Consider the following 18,836-nt stretch of genomic DNA (forward strand, 5'->3'; position numbering starts at 1 on the left):
CTGGACAAACCACACCCTCCATTTAAACATGCCCACTTCTCCAGGTTTAAAGTGCTGAATCCATCTGGTGGGATTGATGGATGACCAGGATGCAGTATTGTCATTGTGTGAATCAATGAATCCTCAGTCGTGTCATTGTGTGAATCCTTACAGACTCAGCTTGGGGGCTTGGGGATTTAGCTCAGTGGTAAAGCGCTTGCCTAGCAAGCACAAGGCCCTGGGTTTGGGTCCTCAGCTGTGGGAAAACAAAACCAAAAACAGACTCAGCTTGGTTCTCCTCCAGTGTCTTCTCTCGGAGTTGCACCTGACTTTGTTACTGGTTTCCATCCGAATCCATTGAACAGGAGGGTTTTGCTTTTGTTTCTTGGCCAGGAAGCGCTTGACTCTGAAAGTCTTCTGAGAAGACATGGTGGGAAGCCGAGCCAGGTGTAACTGAACAATGGCAGAAGTAAGGAGAAGAGCCAAGTCTTTTCCTTTTTAGGTAGAAATTTCTTAAGTTAATTGAAAAATGTGAAATGTATGTGTTAAAAGCCAAAGGTTCATAGCAAATAGTGACATGACCTGGAAGAACTGACTTTGAAACATTAATTTACCAGATGTCAAGAATTAATCCAACTGGGTATGATCGTGCAGGACTGTGCTGGACTGTGATTCCAGCACTCGGGGGTCTGAGGCTAGCTCAGGCCACACAATGACTTCCAGACTAGCCTGTGCTATATGGTAAGACTTTGTCCATAAACCAAAACAAGTGAGAGCATAAACAGATCAAAACATATTACCATATTCTCATATATACGTGTTATGTTTTTATGTGTTATTTAATTTTTTTCAATTAAAAAATTTCTTTCTTTTCTTTCTTTCTTTCTTTCTTTCTTTCTTTCTTTCTTTCTTTCTTTCTTTCTTTCGTTTTTTGAGACAGGGTTTCTCTGTGTAGCTTTGTGTCTGGAACTCACTCTGTAGCCCAGGCTGGCCTTGAACTCACAGAGATCCGCCTGGCTCTGCCTCCCGAGTGCTGGGATTAAAGGCGTGCGCCACCACCGCCGGGCATTTTCTTTTCTTTTTTTATTTCGAGACAGGGTTTGCCTGAGTAGCCCTGGCTGTTCTAGAACTCACTGTGTAGATCAGACTAGCTTCCAACTCAGAAGTCCACCTGCCTCTGCCTCCCAAGTGCTGGGACTAAAGGCGTGTGTCATCACCAACCAGGTGTTATTTAAATTTTTAATTAAAAATAAGAGACTATCTGTTAGTATTCTGACCCGCCCCTTCGGGACCCACCCAGCGTCCTTCTGACGCCATCTTACCTTCCCTTTAAGAAAAAGCTCCTCCCCCTTTGCTCTCTCTCTCTCCCCCTTCCTCCCTTTTCTGCCATCAGGTGTGCACACCTCTGCTCCCCCTTCTCTCTTTCTCTCTCTCTCCCTCTTTCCATGTCTTTCTATCTTTCTATTATTATGATAAACCCACTTCATGTGGATGCAGTGCCTGGGGTGTGAGTGACTTCCCACACGCCGTTGCATCCACATGGCATCCACATGGCGTCTCTGTCTCTCACCCGCCATGAGGCACCTTGCTCCAGCCAGCCAGGGTATCATAACAATATCCATATCCCAGCTTACAACTTCGGAAGAAGACTCCAGCATTACCAGAGGCCAGGCTGGATCTAGAGACCACAGGTAAGACACTGTCCAACTCCATGAAGCCCACCCAACAACCCCAGACTTCAGCCCTGCCCCGAGCTCCATCTTCTGGTCTATAACTGTGGAAGAAGACTTCGGCTTTACTGAAGGCCAGGCCAGATCTACTGACCCCAGTGCTTGTAGAAAACTTCTGCTGAACTGGAGGCCACACTATACAAGAAATCCTAGACACCAAGCTGGTACCCAGAACCCCAGAGGCCACACAGGTACTTGGAACCAGAGAGGCAATGTTGGCACCCCAAACCCCAGAGGTTTTGCAGGCCCCCCAAACCCCACAAACACACCCTACTGGACCTGAAGACTTGCTAGTTACTAGAACCCTTGGCCACTTAGGCCAGAAGACCAGAGAGGAAATAGAAACCAAGGGGCAAAACACCCATCCAAAAAAGACAAATACAGGAATCAACAGAAGGGGAGTGGAGGGGGTCAGGACAGAGGTGCCGTGGTGGGAAGAGACTGGAGGGAGGGAGGGAGGGACGAAAATTGTGGCCCAGGTATAAACTTCAAAAAGAGAGAGAGCCAGGCAGCGGTGGCACATGCCTTTAATCCCAGCACTTGGGAGACAAAGCCAGTCTAAATTTGTTTGAGAGAGTTTGTCTATTTCTTTACACAGATTATCAATTTGGTTGTCAATGGTATGAGAGAAATCAGAGATATTAAAACAGCACACTACCAGTAAATTGTTGCCGACCAAGATTATGTTTAAGTAAGAAGTAACCTATAGCAGCTCTATTTTGAGGAATAGTTGTTCTCAGTTCTCCCATTTCTTCATTAATTCCTGCTAATATTTCTGCTGTAATATTAGTAGTCTTTGAATTAGGCTATTTTAGAAACCTCTCTTTGTAGTCCAACACTAAGTCCTGGGACAGGTAACAGAAAGGCTGTAGCAGCAGCAACTACAGTGAAATCTAACAGATGTAAGGAATCATTGCAATTTTCAAGAAGAGCTCTACTAATTCTATTAACAGATTGTAAAGACTTGCTGAGTAAAATAGGTATAACACGTCCCATCCCACATAAACCCTTATATCCTGCTGGGAGGGCAGAGTTTGTATTATTTTCACAGAAAAAAAAAGTCCATCCTAAGGGCAATTGTTTACCAACAGGAAGGGTGTGATTAGAAGTGGAATTACAATAAGAACGGACATTATTTGTGCGATCAAAACATAGTCAGTGGAGGAAAAAGACGTTATCAGTGGGGACATCAGCCACAGCCTTTAAAACGTTAGTGGGGGCATGTTCCACTTTGTCCCCCATTATCCTTGTTTAATTTTCATAAGAAACCCCTATTCCACATAAATTTCTTTTTAAGAGCCCGGGAATAGAGGGATCTCCTCTGACACAGGAGTTTTCTCATTGGCTTTTTAGTTCTAAATGGACCCAGAGATTATATTCTGTGGTGATATATTGTGTGGCCCCAGGTGTCAGTGCAGACCCCTGGCATCCGCATTGCCTTTGATGGTATCAGGAGCCACAGACATCAACATAGATCCTGGCTGCTGCAAGGCCAGTGAGCCAGACATGTTCCCTCGACACAGCCCAGGCTTGGATGTCACCATTAAGCGCGTCAGTTTTGAGGTGGTGGACACTAGAGCATTCCCAGGTATGGAGGGCTGATCAGGTAGGTGCTACTCAACAGGGCGAGTAGCCTGAACCTGAGGGAGAATCTTATCCAAAGTTAATGCAATCCCTTTACGGACTCAGAGACTGGAGTGGGGCACTCTAATAGCAATCCAGCCTGTACCCGAGGGATCATGGGAGGTGGTCGCTCATAGACTATTTCACATGGGGTGAACTTTTCTTCATAGGGGCTACATCGGACCCTGAGAAGGGCTTAAGGCAAGAGGTCAACCCAGTTACCACCAGTTTCAAGAGAATATTTAGTTAAAATCTCTTTTAAATTTCTATTCACCCTCTCTATCTTTCCTCAGCCCTGAGAATGATACATACAATGAAAGTTTCCAATTTATATTAAGAGCCTTAGAGAGCAATTGAGATACCTTGACCATGAAGGCCAGGCTGTTGTCAGACCCCAGAGATATGGGGAAGTCAAATCTGGGAATAATTTCCATTATTAATTTCTTAGCTACCACTTGGATCGTTTCCGTTTAGGATACAAGTCCTCCACCCAGACTGCGACGGTATCGGTATCGAAAAAGACCAGCAGATATCTGTAGCCATACAGTGCTGGCTTGACTTCAGTGAAGTCTATTTCCCAAAATTCATCGGGTACTGTACCTTGACTCTGTTGGCCTGGGGGAAGCATGTCCTTCTTTGCATTTACCTGGGCACAGGTCAGGCAGCGGTCTGAAATGCTCTGAACTTGTCTCGGTGTCCAGGTACCCAGACATGAGGGGAGATGAGTCCTGAGATCTTCTTAGGTGACAAGCACGTGGCGTGATACAAGGCAGTTAGCCTCTTAGTTATCCGTGGGTACTCAGATATAGAGTGGACATATGAGCTGACGAGGTTGCGTATAACATATATAAAGTAATTTCTATTTTATATCTCATACAGCGTATGTGAATATTTAGCGTTTACTGTATGCATGCATTTTGAAAGGTCATAAATTTTCCCTTGTCATTTGGCATGCTGGTTTGAAAGAAGCAGCATATATATCGTGGCGTTAGCATTCAGGCATTTACACTGGCCTGCCCTTGGGGACCTAGTAGGACATGTCATCATTGTCAGCCCAATGTGACACTGACTGTCGTCACTGAGAGAGCGCTCTCCGCATGCGCATGTGCTATATCCTGTTATAAAAAGGAAGCTCTTCTCTCCCTTCTCTCTCTTCCTGTTGGTGGGTGCTCAGAGGCTGCCTCTGTATGTCCTCCCCACTCCTCCTCCCCACCCCCTCCCTGCCCATAAACTTCTCACATGAGTTCTGTTGCATGGTACGACTTTGTGGCGCCCCTTGGCTTCAACCCACCCGGGTGTCTTATGCTGATCGACAACAACGTCTCTGTGTACCAGACAGCCTGCGATGGGCTCATTTCCAAACCGATCGCTGGGCACTTCACCCAACACCGGCAAGGACTGGTAAGTACCCCCCCTTCTCCTGGTTGGTGTAAATGCTTCCCTGGGTCCCTGGGAGTGACTGTTAAGCGTCTTGTAGCCCTCTGGTATTCTTGGAGGTGGAGAATCCCCACCACAGTCTTTAAGGCTATGGCTGATTCTCTTTGCTGACACCCACCTCTGGCCACGTCTCATGAGTGAGGCCCAATCTTTTGAGCGTGGCCTTTGCCCTCTGTCTTGCTTGGTTTTTAGCCCTGGATTGACAGGAACCCATTCTGGCACCCACGTTCACTCACATCAGCCTCCTGCTACTCATTCCTCCCTTGTGGGACCTGCACTCCATCTCTCTCTCCCTAGCTAGCTTAACCTAGCCAGCCTCGCTAGCCTAACCCAGCCACGGTTCTCCCTTTGCCCGAAAGGTTGCCGCGGCAGCCGACCGGGCAGGCCCAGATGTGTACCTATCCCCTTTTCATTAAGTGAATTCTCTCAAATAGAAAAAGAAAACAACAGCAACTACAATACTGGGCTCTTCTATGTCTAACTCCACTCTTTTCGTTAAAGAATTCCAATATATCACCCAGTCCTATAGTCTTAACCTTTAATGACATATGTATGTGATTCTAATTAACAACCTACTTCCCGAAGAGCACGGGAACATGCTAGAGCACATGCCCAGGACACCCACCAAACAAGCAGAGGATGAGATTCCCCCCACCGGGATCCCCAACACCCAAAGTGGCATTTTAGCTGGAGATCGGTTTACAACCTGCCTCCTGTCCAGGATGGGCACGCTGCATATGCACCTGATTGGCAAATCCATAAAACTGACTTTTGGGTCACCCACACTCACTTCTCCTCACAACCTGTATAAAGGCTTACAAACTCTGCCCCCTTCCCGGGGTCTCTCTCTCCAGCAGGTGCCACCCTTACTTCCCAATCATGCCACCCCTCAACATCCCAAATCTACCCTGACCAACGGACACCCCCCCCCCCCCCCCCCCGCTCATTCTTGCATTGAAGCCCTAGAGGAAATACTGCCCTATCCCCCGCACATACAGGAGGGCACACTGGCCATTCACACTGGTACACTACACAGATGGCAGCTCCTTTATACACAAGGGGGCCCGAAAAGTGGGCTATGCCATAGTGTTAGATACTGAGGTGGTTGAGGCACAGGTACTCCCTGCCCACACAAAACTAATAACAGGAGGAGCTAACAGCTCTCACCCGTGCCTTCCAGTTGGCACAAGGACCATCTCTAAAGATCTAATATGCCTTCCCTTCCACATCCTTCTGTCCCACGCTGCCATCTAGAAAGAGCAAAGATTACTTACAACAAAAGGAGGATCAATAACCAAATCATTGCCATGCTAAAAACCTTCTGTATCCCCATAGCTGTAGGAAGTGTGGGTCCCACCAGGCCAACAATTCTATGGTCTCTAAGGGAAATAACCGAGCTGAGGAGGCAGCTAGAGCTGCAGCCCCTAGAGGCCTAGCAGGACCACTGAGTAGCGCACTCTCCCTACGGGAGTGATGCGAGTGTCCAATCCCCTTATAAAAAACAACCCTGTTCCCTCCCCTTCTCTTCCTCTGCTCTCGCTCACAGGGTGCTCTGCATCCCCTGCCCCGTAAACCACCCAAATGAGCTCTGTTTGCACCCGCCAAGGTGACTTCCGTGGTTAAATCATTACACTTGTTACTACGGGATGTGGGATTCTGAGTTTCATAATTATTCTTTAAGTATATTGCCAGTGAGTTAGATTTCTTTACTTATGTTTTGAGACAGTCCATGGTAGCCTAGAACTTGCTATGTAGTTCTGGCAATCCTTAAATTTACAGCAATCCTTTCCCAAGCTCCTGAGTTGTTAGAATGACAGAGTCATGATCCACAATTTTTGACTGAGTTACTTTAAATACATGAAAAATGGAGGGAGGGAGGTAGAACCCGAAAGACGGCCCAGCAGGTCACAGTACTGGCTGCTCTGGCAGAGAAAACCCGACTTGGGGTCCCAGTACCCCCTGCCTGTAACTCCAGTTCTAGAGGAGCAGATGCCCTCTGACCTCTTTAGGTGTGTAACCTACACTTACACACACACACACACACACACACACACATACACGCACATGCACGCACACGAACACGTACACATACATACACATACATCAAAATAAAATAATCTTTTAAAAAATGCAGAAATATCTGTAGTGCAGCTGTAATATATATTTATTACATATATAAAAATATATAAATGCGGATTGGGGATTTAGCTCAGTGGTAGAGCGCTTGCCTAACAAGCGCAAGGCCCTGGTTTCGGTCCTCAGCTCCAAAATAAATAAACAAATAAATAAATATATATAAATGCAATATATTACATATAAAATATAATAAATACAATATAAAATATAAATATAATAAACACATAATATATAATACACATCTAACAAATATAATAAATATATAATATGTAATGAAATATATGCATAATATATTAAACATGTAAATATATAAATATACCATATAATAAATATATGAAAACAAATATATAACATGTAATGTGTATTATATATTTATATTATATAAATTATATTTAAATACACACACACATATATATTTGAGACAAGGTCTCTGTATAGCTGGGATTATGTACTGCCATGCCCAGCTTATTCCTAGATAAATTTTATCCAAAATACAGGTAGTAGTTCTACCTGTATAGAAGTAAATGTACAGAAAAGCAACAAATGGTCAGGTGGTAGCACACCTTTAATCCCAGCCCTGGGAGGCAGAGGCAGGCAAATTTCTGTGAGTTCGAGGCCAGTCTGGTCCACAGAGTGAGTTCTAGGATAGCCAGACCTGTTACACAGAGAAACCCTGTCTTGGGAAAGACAACATATGAAGCTAATGTATGACTTTCCATCACAAAATCTATGTGGTGCTATTTTTTTTGTTTAGGATAAGGTCTCATGTAACCCACGCTGGCCTTGTTTAGATCCCTCAATTTTTGCTGTCACCCCAGGAGTGCTGGGATTCTAAGCAAGCATCACCAGGTTCCGCTGCAGACAGAATTTATTTATTTATTTATTTATTTATTCTGAGACAGGGCCTCACTGTGTAGCTCTGGCTATCCTGGAACTCACTCTGTAAACCAGCCTGTCCTTGAACTCACAGAGATCCACCTGCCTCTGCCTCCAGAGTGCTAGGATCAAAGGTGTGTGCTACCAGGATCAGCTGCAGACAGGGTTTTAAAAAGAAAGGTAATGGAATTACTGAGGGTGTAGTCCTCAGTAGCTTCAAGCGTCAAGCCTTTAACTTCAAGCCCTTGTGCATGCTTGGACACAGCATCTGTGAAAGACCCCTTCCTAGACATCCCCCCCTCCCCCAGCAGAGCAAGCTCAGGCTGCTGTTGTTTCTACTGTTTGCTCAGGTTCGAAGGGAGTTAGATCCAAGTTATGATGCTTGTCTTGTCCCCGCCCCCCCCCCCCCCCCCCCCCCACCGACAGCAGTGGCTTGTGCCTGGGGGACTGCAGTGATGTTCTGAGACAATCAGATTCTCTGGGAGAGTTTGGAATCTTTCATGAGACAACAGAGTAGTGGACAAATTCGGGTAGCAGAGGGAGCCCAATACACAGGTGACCGGAGAGGGTAGAAGTCTCCTGTCAGCCCTCGTTGTCATATAACAGAAGCCGGGGGAGCACGAGGAAAGGAGGGCAGGAGGTAGCTGGTTAGCAGGGGTAGGAGGTAGGGAAACCCACGTGCACTATGCTGAGGATGCTTCACAGTGCCCGCTGCTGCCCACTGGATATTCCGAGTGTTTATGCCCAGGACTCATTTGATCCTTAAGGTAAGCAAGGCACTTCACTGTTCTTCTTTTCTACAGACAAGGAACCGAGAGAGGAAGCAGCACTCATCATCTTGGCAGAGTAGTTTCAGCGTCTACCCTCTGTTCTGCCCTGCTGTGGTCACCCTGCCACGGCCAGGTCAGGCCCTCTGCACAGCCCTTCCCATGTCCCCACAAATTCTATTCATCCTGCTTGTCCTGGATTTTTGTTAACATACTTGAGAGCCTTAGCGTCTAGTCCACGAGGACAGAGAAGATAGAATGGCCACCAGGATGGAAAGGACCACAGTAAAGAGTTGGGAATAGAAGAGTAAGCAGGAAGCCTCAGGGGCCATACTTTGGGAAGGTATTTGAACTTTGCCCCCCCAGGAGCATCTGGGGTGGATGTGTGCTATGAGCAAGGGCAAGGGGACCCCTGGGGAGGGCATGGGGAATGACTATGGGATCATTTAAAGTCATCCCCTGCCTTTGTAAGGAGCCAGATGGAAGGCAGAGGCGTGTGGTTGAGGCAGTCTTCTGGGTGAGGGGTGATGACAGCCTGTGCTGGGCAGGTTAGCACAGGGATATGGAGGTGTGGACAAGCTGGAGAGAGAGTGAAGTGGAAGGATTCTGAAAGCTGTGTGTGATGCACTGTACGTGGGGGTCAAGGGGAGGAAAAGAAGGGCTGGAGCAATTCTCCTGGGGAACTAACTGGCTTTCTGGGCTTCTGACCTGAGCTTACAGGACCCACGCCTGGCTCCCTGCCGCTGCCTAGGGATTCTTAATACATTGAAACAAGGAACACCATAAAACAAACATACAAATTATGTGTTCCACCCTGTAACCCAGATCCGGACATTCAGTGGGGAAGAGAAATAGAGGAAGTGTCTTTTCAAGGTGGAATTTGTGTATCTAGGAGGAAGTAGGGGCCATAAAATGGGCCTTCATGGTCACATGAAGGAGTAGTTACTAGGTAAGCAAAGTAAATCCTTTTTTTCTTTTTTAAAAAACACAAAGTAGCTCAGAATATTAACATGATAATGAGCTATGGAATAATAAGGATTATTAGATTTTGGTTTCCATTTCTGCCACAGAATTTCAAATGCCCTTGGGGTTTCCCCGATTAGTAGGAAGGAATGTCTTAGTTATGTAAATGAAGCGACCTCTGTCTTTGGGGAGGGACATCGAGGTTCAGGCAGGTTAGGAGAAAGAATAGACATGATTGGAGAACTGGACATTTCAGTCATCCAGTCTCCGGGGAAGGAATGGGGTGAGGTCACAGCTCTTAAGCCTTGGGTCACAGCCCTGTATAACAACAACAGAAAAGGTTCCTGAATGTACAAAAATAAAACATTAATGCAAATAAAACCCACAGTGAACCCAGTGTTTCTCACGAGTGCACCCCTGTACAAGTCCACCCCCACCCCCACCCCCACCCATCCCAGCAGGTTAGTCACCCTCCCAGCTGAAGGATGGACATATCGCTTGATGACCATCTATTAAAACTAGTCAGTTCTGGCCGGGCGGTGGTGGCGCACGCCTTTAATCCCAGCACTCGGGAGGCAGAGCCAGGCGGATCTCTGTGAGTTCGAGGCCAGCCTGGGCTATCAAGTGAGTCCCAGGAAAGGTGCAAAGCTACACAGAGAAACCCTGTCTCGAAAAACCAAAAACACAAACAAAACAAAAACAAAACAAAACAAAAAAAAACTATTCAGTTCTGAGAGCTGTCCTGGCAGACTGCAGCGGAATGGCCTGTGCTTCCTCTTCTCACCCCCGGCACAGCCTGTGTCCTGACAGAAATAGGATCCCTCTTGGCTCAGTGCAGGGTAACTCTGAAGGGCTATTCCAGCTCCGGAGATTTTTGTGGGGTCAGCTGGAGGCTCTTTGGCAAGCGGATTGCCCTCTGGGTTCTCCTGCCCAGTACGGCTCCTCCGGGGTCGAAGCACACGTGCTTGTCCCGCTAACCCGCACAGGAGATGTTGCACAGGACATGCTGCCTAGCAACCCACCTGCGCACAGATTTCTAGCCCAGGCTTTCCCAGGAAACCAGACCTGAGACAGAGAGAGGCACAGTGAACCTCCAAGAAGGAGATAAAATAGCAACTATTTCCTGAATTTATTTGACAATGGAATCCTTTCTCTCTAGCCTCTTATGGAGTGTCTCCCGAGTGGCTGGCTTTCAGAAGTGGAGAGCTAGCTCCAACTGGCTTGCAGAAGTGTGTTCTCTGAGCAAGCTGTTCTTGGTGGGTTAAATGAGTTAAAATATGACAGTGGTGACTACTTCTTTCCATGACTTCAGACCAATCCATTTCTCCCTGGGATGTGAGAACATATTCTTTTTATAACTTCAACAATGCATTTTTAAGTCGTTATTGAACACAATAAGGAAACTGAAATTGAGAAAATTAAGTATGTCTAAGATTAAAAGTGGCAGGTACACAGCTTGGATGTGGTAATACATCCTATGGGAGCCAGAGGGAAGAGGATCATGAGTTGAAAGTCAGCCAGGACTACATAGCAACACCAGGTCTCAGCGTAATGTGAATAGACGCAGGCTTGAAATCTATAGATATTAAAACTTCCCATGATGCTATAAGAAACCAAGACAGAGTACGGCTAGCTCAATGACTGACATCTAGATAAATGGGACAAAATGACTAAAATTCTAAAAACATGTTCAACTTGTAGCCAACTGATTTTCAAAAGATGCCAAGAAACGTAAAATGCAAAAGACGAATTTAAAACAAATAATGAAGCAGGTATAACTATTTTTTTTAAATAAGGTTGCTTTTGCGCTGTACATAAAATTTATTCCCAAAGGACCATAATGCAAATGTAAGAGCTAAAACTCAAACTCATGAGATGGACCAGAGAGATGGCTCAGTGGTTAAGAGCACTGGCCACCCACTTCCAGAGGACCCCAGTTCAGTTCCCAGCACTCACGTGGCAGCTTAAAACTGTTCCAGTTCCAGGGGATCTAACACCCTCATATAGATCCAGGCATATGCAGGCAAAAGACCAGTGCACATAAAATAAATTTTAAAAAATAATTCTCTGGCCGGGTGATGGTGGCACATGCCTTTAATCCCAGCACTCAGGAGGCAGAGGCAAGAGGATCTCTGTGAGTTCAGCCTGGTCTACATGGAGAAATCCTGTCTTGAAAAGAAAAAAAAAATCTCTTTCCAGCCCCCATGAAGAGTTCTTAAAGTTACTGCTCACTCAGTTAAAAATGGGCAGAGTCGGGCTGGAGAGATGGCTCAGCTGTTTAAGAACACTTGTTCTTGCAGAGGACCTGGGTTCAATTCCCAACACCCACATGGTGGTTCACAACTGTCTGTAACTCCAGTTCCAGGGGATCTGGACCTCTTCTGAGCTCTGAGATCATCAGGCACTCATGTAGTACACATACAGACACGCATGCAAAACACTCATACACATAATTGTTTTCAAAAACTGGCAAAGAGTTTGAAGAGTTATTCTTCCAATGAATATCTATCCACAACTGTTCAGTAAACACTCAGAAGGTTGCTCAACGTGGTTAGCTGCCAGGAGGCGTGCAGTGGGAGAAGACCCAGGAACACAGAGAGAGGCCATAGCTCATGGGCAATGTTCATGGAGAAGGAAGTCAGGTCTAGGGCACAGTGGAAAATGCATTTCTGAACACTACAAAATATTTCCTTAGGGCAGTGAAAAAGGGCAGCCCAACACAGAATCTGGAGGTGGTGACAGAACATGACGGAGCTCACTTCAGGTATCCCAGCCCTCGTGGTAAATACAAATAAAGTTATCACAAGAGAGAAGAAGTCCAATAGTTCATTTAGTTCTAAACAATACAGATTTTACTATGAGTTCTAAAGTCTCACAGGTATGTGGAATTCTTTTTTAAAAACCTTTCTTTCCAATGAAACAGTTACACAATGCTTTCATGGACAATTTTATTGGGCAATTAGAGAGAACAACACCCACAGTCCCGTGAGCCTACTATAACCACTGTCAAAGGGCAACAATTTGAAGGTTTTCATTGGCTTTATTTTCTATTCTGGAATCAGGCAACTCTTTAGCTCATAAAACAGAATAGATGTTTGCAATTCAGGAATGGAAAGTAAAGCCAATGTCATCCTTTGAGAGTTTTGTCCTTGGACATCACCACTAACGTTTCCATGCATTTCCTTCTGCCCTTTCCTGAACATTCTCTTAAATTGCTAATGTATTTAAAGTGTACATTAATTAATTTCCTGACACTATGTTTTCTACTTAGGAGTCGCCTTGCCCCTTCCCTTTATACTGTTTAGTTCGAGAGTGTGTGTGTGTGTGTGTGTGTGTGTGTGTGTGTGTGTGTGTGTGTGTTCTCTTTATTTAGACTCTAGTTCTAGAAACAACAGCGCAGCCAGCCAGGGCATACTTTTAAGGTTTATAAACAAATTAATTATAATTAAACATTAAGTCCTCAAATGGGAACACTGATCCTGATTTTTTCAACATAATTAATCACTTGAGAAAAATATTTTTTATTCCTACAATGAATGATCCATTTTTCTAGACTAAAAGGGCAAACAGAATCACTTGGCCAGGACTTACAAGCATATACCTTATGGCTGATTTTACTAGTTCAAGTACACACTTAGGAGATGTTCCATTTACCAATAATTAAAACTAACCCAAGGTATCTTAATCTTGGCCGACCATCATTGTGGCCTAGCAAAATTAACCCAGAAGAATGATTGACCTCAGTGTGTTATTATGTATTCTTACAAAGTAATTTGAGAGAATAGGTAAAAGGCCATAAACATTTTTATGCCCTGATTGCAGTACACTTAAACAATATTGCTGAATCAGATTATGACCAGTAAAGAGTTAGCTCTACTTTACACGCCAGACCTGAGGACATGGTTGGCAGGAAGGTACAGTGTGGGTAAAGGGACTTGTCACATGAGTCTCATAACCCAGCTTCAATCCCGGGGACCCATGGAAAGGTGGAAGGACAGGACCAACTCCACAAAGTTGCCTTCCAAACACCACTCTGTGGCACATCCACCCCCACAAACAGGAAGTAGAAAACAAATTTTTAGTTGAAAAATCTGAAAACAATACAAATAAGCCGCTTTTCATTAGGCAAAAAAAAAAAAAAAAAAAAAAAATCACCAATAAAACTCGCAGGTAGGTTTTTAAAAACGTTTTACGTGTGTGAGCTGGTGGGGTTTCTGCATCATTTGGGCAGGCATCACGTGACCTGGTTACTTTGTCAAACTAGTCTGCAGGGGCTGGGATGGTGTTTGTAGATGCAGTTAATAGAGAGCTGTGTAGCTGACCTTAACGAAGATCCGTTTCCTTGGTAACATGATAATGTGAATGTGCCTCATCCGAGGTGGCCCAAGGCTGGAAGAGCAAAATCTGAGGTCTCCCCGACAAGGAGAGAAGTACCCCAAACTGTAGCTTTACTCCTACAGACTCAGGCCGCCAGTCCCCGCAATGCCGCCTTGTGCAGTTTCTTGGGATGTGTCTCTGTAGAAACCACCAGACAACTCTGTTTCTTCCCCATCCTCCCAGGGCCTCTGGTATCCCAAGGCTGGCTTCAGACTTGCTATGTGGCTGACCGTCTTGGCAAGCACGTGCCCCTGTGCTCAGTTCAGCATTCTAAAAAAGTGTTTTTCTTATAAAATATTCAATAATCATTTACTAAAACTTAAAACATAATACATCTGGGTGCAGTGCTGCCGGCAGTGGGAGAGGAGAGGCCAGAACTTAATGTCATCACCACATAGGGAGTTCTAGGCCAGAGTGATCCCCTCTGAAAAAACAGCCCTCCCCCCTAAACCCAACAAAATAAAACAAAACAGCCCAGGCAGTGGTGGCGCATGCACGCCTCTAATTCCAGCACCCAGGAGGCAGAAGCTGGCAGATCTCTGAGTTCAAGGCCAGCCTGGTCTATAGTGTGAGTTCTAGGACAGCTACACAGAGAAATCCTGTCTTGGGGAAAAATAAAAAAAAAAAAAATCAAACCAAAGAAGTCCAACTCATTAGTACGGAAGGTTAAGACCCAAAGAATTGAAATAAAATAGAATTTTAAATTTTTTGATGCTGTAATGAAATTTTATCAAGTAAACGTGAAACCACTCCCAACTCCAGCATTCACCTAGTTTCATGGGAAAGAAGAATCACGTTGGCGAGCTCCTTTGCCTTCAGACCCACTGCATCGGTCAGGGCCTGCTGGGAAACACACCACACCACTGGCACTTACAGGTGTGCCCCTCCCCCACTCCTTGCCTCCCCCCTCCCCCGTCCTCTCCCCCCCCACACACTCCCAAGGCGTCTCACTGGCCACACCAGTTTTTAACAGTAAATAAAACTGGAATCAGTTAAACATGTAAGAATCAAAAGAGTCAAAAAAGGGACCGATGTTACTTGAAGATTTTAACCACTGCTGGTTGGCTTATCCTACCACGAGACTGGGTCAGGGTAGCAAAAGCTGGGAGTGTGGACGCACTGGACTGTGAAGACTTATGCCCTCCAAGGGCAATGCATGAGAGACCGAGATTTCTTCCCAATGCCCAGAATGCAGTACCATTTAAAACGGAAGAATTCTTTAATTCTGGAATTTTCCATGTAATGCTGCTTGACCTTGGTTGATTAAACACCACACACACACACACACACACACACACACACACACTCCAACAACTCACCTGGAAAAGTGAAATATCCCAGGTAAGGGCAGGGGCAGGAAGGAGCTGCTGTGTTCGCAGGAGCTACCCTGCCTGCAGGAGCTACCCTGCCTGCGTGGGCCTGGTGCCTTGTTGTTGCTTCCCAAGGTGATGTCAGGAAGCTAGCTAGCTCTGGGAATGCTACACAGAAGTGGGACTCTGGGTCGAACCAGAGCACTTGGCAAACAAGAGAAGAAATCTCTCATCCCCTGGCCTACCAACCTCTCTCTAGCGTCCCCTATTGGTAGAGAGTGAAAAATATAGACAGCAGTTGAGAGTGAAATGAAATGCCTTGCGGAATGCTCCTTTGCTTCTGTTTGCCATTGTTGTGGATGCAACGTTAGTTACTGCATCTCTTTCTCTCCCCCCCTCACCCCCCCTGTTCCTTATGAAAGACTCTGTTACCTAAAGGTTCCCTGAGGAAGGTGTGACAAATTCACAAATGTGTCGCCCTTTTCTTAGCTTGGTGCTTTTTCTACTGCTCAGATCTTCCCAGAACTCCACAAAAGCCTTGGCTTTCAATGAGAGCGGAGCAATCCACACGTATTCCCTGCATTTATGCAGTTGTTGGGAGGCTAGAGGCCGAGCATGTGGGAAGTATTCCTCTGGGTTTGACCTGACTCCGTGTTAGTTGCTGGAGCAGATATTAGGGTGAGAGGCTGTCCTGTGAGCGTGCTTATGGTGTGATCCAACGTGACAGACATATTCCTGTGTGTGTGTGTGCGCGCACACGCGTGCTGTAATATACAGGAAGTGTCTAAAACATGACTCCAAGGACAGAGCCTCCTTCCTGTTTTCTTTTTTCTGACTGCTGGAGGGACTCTGGCCAGGAGTCTTGAATGAGTCTGAGATGATGCCCCTTATTGTTGGGATGTCCCCACAGCCTTCGTGTTATTATTGACTGGCCCATGTTGTTGGTTTGTTCTCGAGTCTCGTTAAGATACGCTTTGTCTTCGGGGTTCCTGCCTTTCCTGCCAGGTTCAGGGAGGGTCCTTGAGTCAGAGCTACAGTAAATGGCCAGTACACATGCAGCACTTCAAGGTCCCATTCTGGTGGACTTTAATCCCCTGTCTGCTGGAACTTGCTGGAATCTTCTACACCTATTTGCTTCTCTTCCTATACTCCCCACAAATGTAGTTGGTGGTGAATCAGAGTCCCCAGCATGCCCTTGTCAAAGGCTCTTAGTCTTGTTTCGCCTCCAGGACCCTACTGAAGGGGCGGCCACATCTCAACGAAGTCGAGTGCTTTGTTGATAGACGTATTATGGGATAGTCTTGTTAATCAGACAGCTACTAACAAGTTGTCTACTAACAAGACCGTCCTGTGTTATGCCCGAATTAATGCACTACGAAAATGATACAGTTTTGTCCTCCTGTGGAAGGGCCTCTGGTTCAAGGGCCCACTGGGGTTTGAGGTCCTCTTTGTGTTTGTTCTCTGGCATCTTTAGTGTTGAAGAACATAGCCAGAGTTATCTGCAGCCCTCTAAACAGCCTCACTGACAAGAGCTACGTGTTCTTGTCCTCAAACTTCACAGGAAAACAGGCACAAGGTGACTCTTCTGCCCCGTACGTCAGTGGACGCTTGTCTGTTCCCTGCTCCCGATCTCCTGCTTTACCTTTCTCCCTCTGTGACACTGCCTCCAGTCAGCCTGTCTCCTGAGGAGAGTTGGGCTGGGGTAGAAGACGCCTTGGATGAATCAATAAACCTTGGAAATGGAGCTGCCACTTAGGGAGTGCCCTTCACTCGGGCTGTTTGCTGAGTATTTGAGGTGTGGTGCTGAATAAAACCCTGCGCCACGCACTCTGCCCTAAAAGTCCTGTGTCCTGTGTTACTGTTCACACTCATAGTCCTAATCCACGTCACCCTCAAAACCAGCCTAGTCAGCACGTAGTGCTTCTAGCAGCAGGAACAGATGGGCATGGCACCTGGTACCCTGCAGGTGCCTTAGGGACATATGCTGCTGGGTTGGTCCAGCTGGGTCTTTTGCCACACACCTGGAATCAGATGTTCACAGTGAGGACGATGGAGATGTCTGACTGTCAGGAACTCATGGGGCCATACCTGAGGAGTTTTTTTTAAGACAGTATAAGTAGGTCCAGCTGTTTATAGGAGACATACTGTTTCTATAAATTTGCATCTTTATAGGAGAATGGAAGCCAGCATTTACTAAGTAGGGCTCAAGAGTCTGCGGACTGCAGAACTATGATGGTATGGCAGGTGTGGAGGGGAACCAGCTGTGGACCGGGTAATAGGTCAGGGAGCTTCAGGGCTAGCATTAGGAACATAAAGTGTGGGTGTTTGTCGGACTTATAGAAATGAAGGAAGGAAGGAGGGAGGGTGAGGAGGGATTGAAATTACGAATTCGTGAGATCATGAGGTCAAGGCTGGTGGCTGGGAGGTTCCTTGTGTGTGAGAAGTATAAAGTGAAACAATTCACTGCAAATGAAAATGAGCCTAACGCCAGGCGGTGGTGGCTCACGCCTTTAATCCCAGCACTTGGGAGGCAGAGCCAGGCAGATCTCTGTGAGTTCGAGGCCAGCCTGGTCTACAGAGCGAAATCCAGGACAGGCACCAAAACTACACAGAGAAACCCTGTCTCAAAAAAACCAAAAAAAAAAAAAAAAAAAAAAAAAAAAAAAAAAGAAAAAGAAAATGAGCCTATACTACCAATCAGTTCTGGGAGGACTGTGAGGTCCAGTAGGCCCCTCCTGATTTTGCAGGAGAGTGTGGCTCCTGACTGCCTTCAAATATGACAGGCAGAGCTAAGACTAATGCAGACAGGAGAAGAAAGCCAGAGGCCAGTAATAGGGAGGGAGAAAAAGGAATCTGAGACCAGCCTGTTACTTCAAACTCTTAATGAAAACGTGTATAGCTTAGATAAGTGATCTAAACCCAGACCACACATGGACACCCGTGACTGCTCCGGAAGAGAACTGTGGTTCTCCAGCACCATGCCATGGCTGAATCCACCGTGCCTTTTTTGATAAGTGATATTTCACCCTGGAATCAAGTCTATTTAGAAACCTTTTCCCGCCTTTTACAGCATCCTGTAAAAGCATCTTGCAGACTCTGAGGAAGGTGCTGTCTGAGGAAGTTCCTCATTTTGATCTGCACGCCCATAGTGCAGTTGACACTCAGACTAAGAAAGAGGACTAGTCCACAGCCACAGGCTTAGAGGCAGGAAGCTGCTGTTGACTGTTAGGATACAATCGCACCTTGAAGGGGATATCCTCAGTGTCAAAAGAACTGGTGGGGCAGGCAGGTGCAGGTTTCAGTTCCTTCTTTGGCCATGATTTTTGAGGAGGGCCGTACTGAGCAGTTAAAAACAGGAATCACATGGTAAATCATGCTCTCAGGCTTGGATATGTTTTCAGGGGTTTGTTTCCAGGGTGACTGGAAATATCCCTATGGATTTTTAATGTCTAAAGCCTCTATTCCTTTATTTCTCTCTGTCTCTGTCTTTGTCTGTCTCTGTCTCTCTGTCTCTGTCTCTGTCTCTGTCTCTGTCTCTGTCTCTCTCTGTCTGTCTGTCTCTCTCTCTAGGCTCTTGTTGTTTAGCCCCTGCTAGCCTGGAACTCAATATGTAGATCAGGATAGCCTTGAACTCACAG

At 46.0% G+C, this 18,836-nt stretch overlaps 1 protein-coding gene and 1 long non-coding RNA gene across 2 annotated transcripts in view; one reads left to right on the top strand and one right to left on the bottom strand.

Annotated features, from left to right (window-relative positions):
- Positions 1 to 231: 231 nt before the first annotated feature.
- On the bottom strand, positions 232 to 408 carry LOC128113844 (60S ribosomal protein L39-like). The gene has a single exon (XM_052743768.1). The coding sequence runs from the start codon at positions 406 to 408 to the stop codon at positions 232 to 234; it is 177 nt and encodes a 58-aa protein (XP_052599728.1).
- Positions 409 to 4,540: 4,132 nt separating this feature from the next.
- LOC128113240 (uncharacterized) overlaps positions 4,541 to 18,836 on the top strand; it is a 47,302-nt gene continuing 33,006 nt past the window's right edge. Inside the window, exon 1 of the long non-coding RNA XR_008219391.1 lies at positions 4,541 to 4,733. This is a non-coding gene — a long non-coding RNA (uncharacterized LOC128113240). The remainder of the gene's footprint in view (positions 4,734 to 18,836) is intronic.

Source organism: Peromyscus californicus, unplaced genomic scaffold (genome assembly GCF_007827085.1).
Source record: "Peromyscus californicus insignis strain IS unplaced genomic scaffold, ASM782708v3 Scaffold_18__1_contigs__length_77618521, whole genome shotgun sequence".
NCBI lineage: Eukaryota > Metazoa > Chordata > Mammalia > Rodentia > Cricetidae > Peromyscus > Peromyscus californicus.

Coding starts and splice junctions, on each gene's coding strand:
- LOC128113844 (XM_052743768.1), bottom strand. CDS start 408: ATGTCTTCTCAGAAGACTTTCAGAGTCAAGCGCTTCCTGGCCAAGAAA.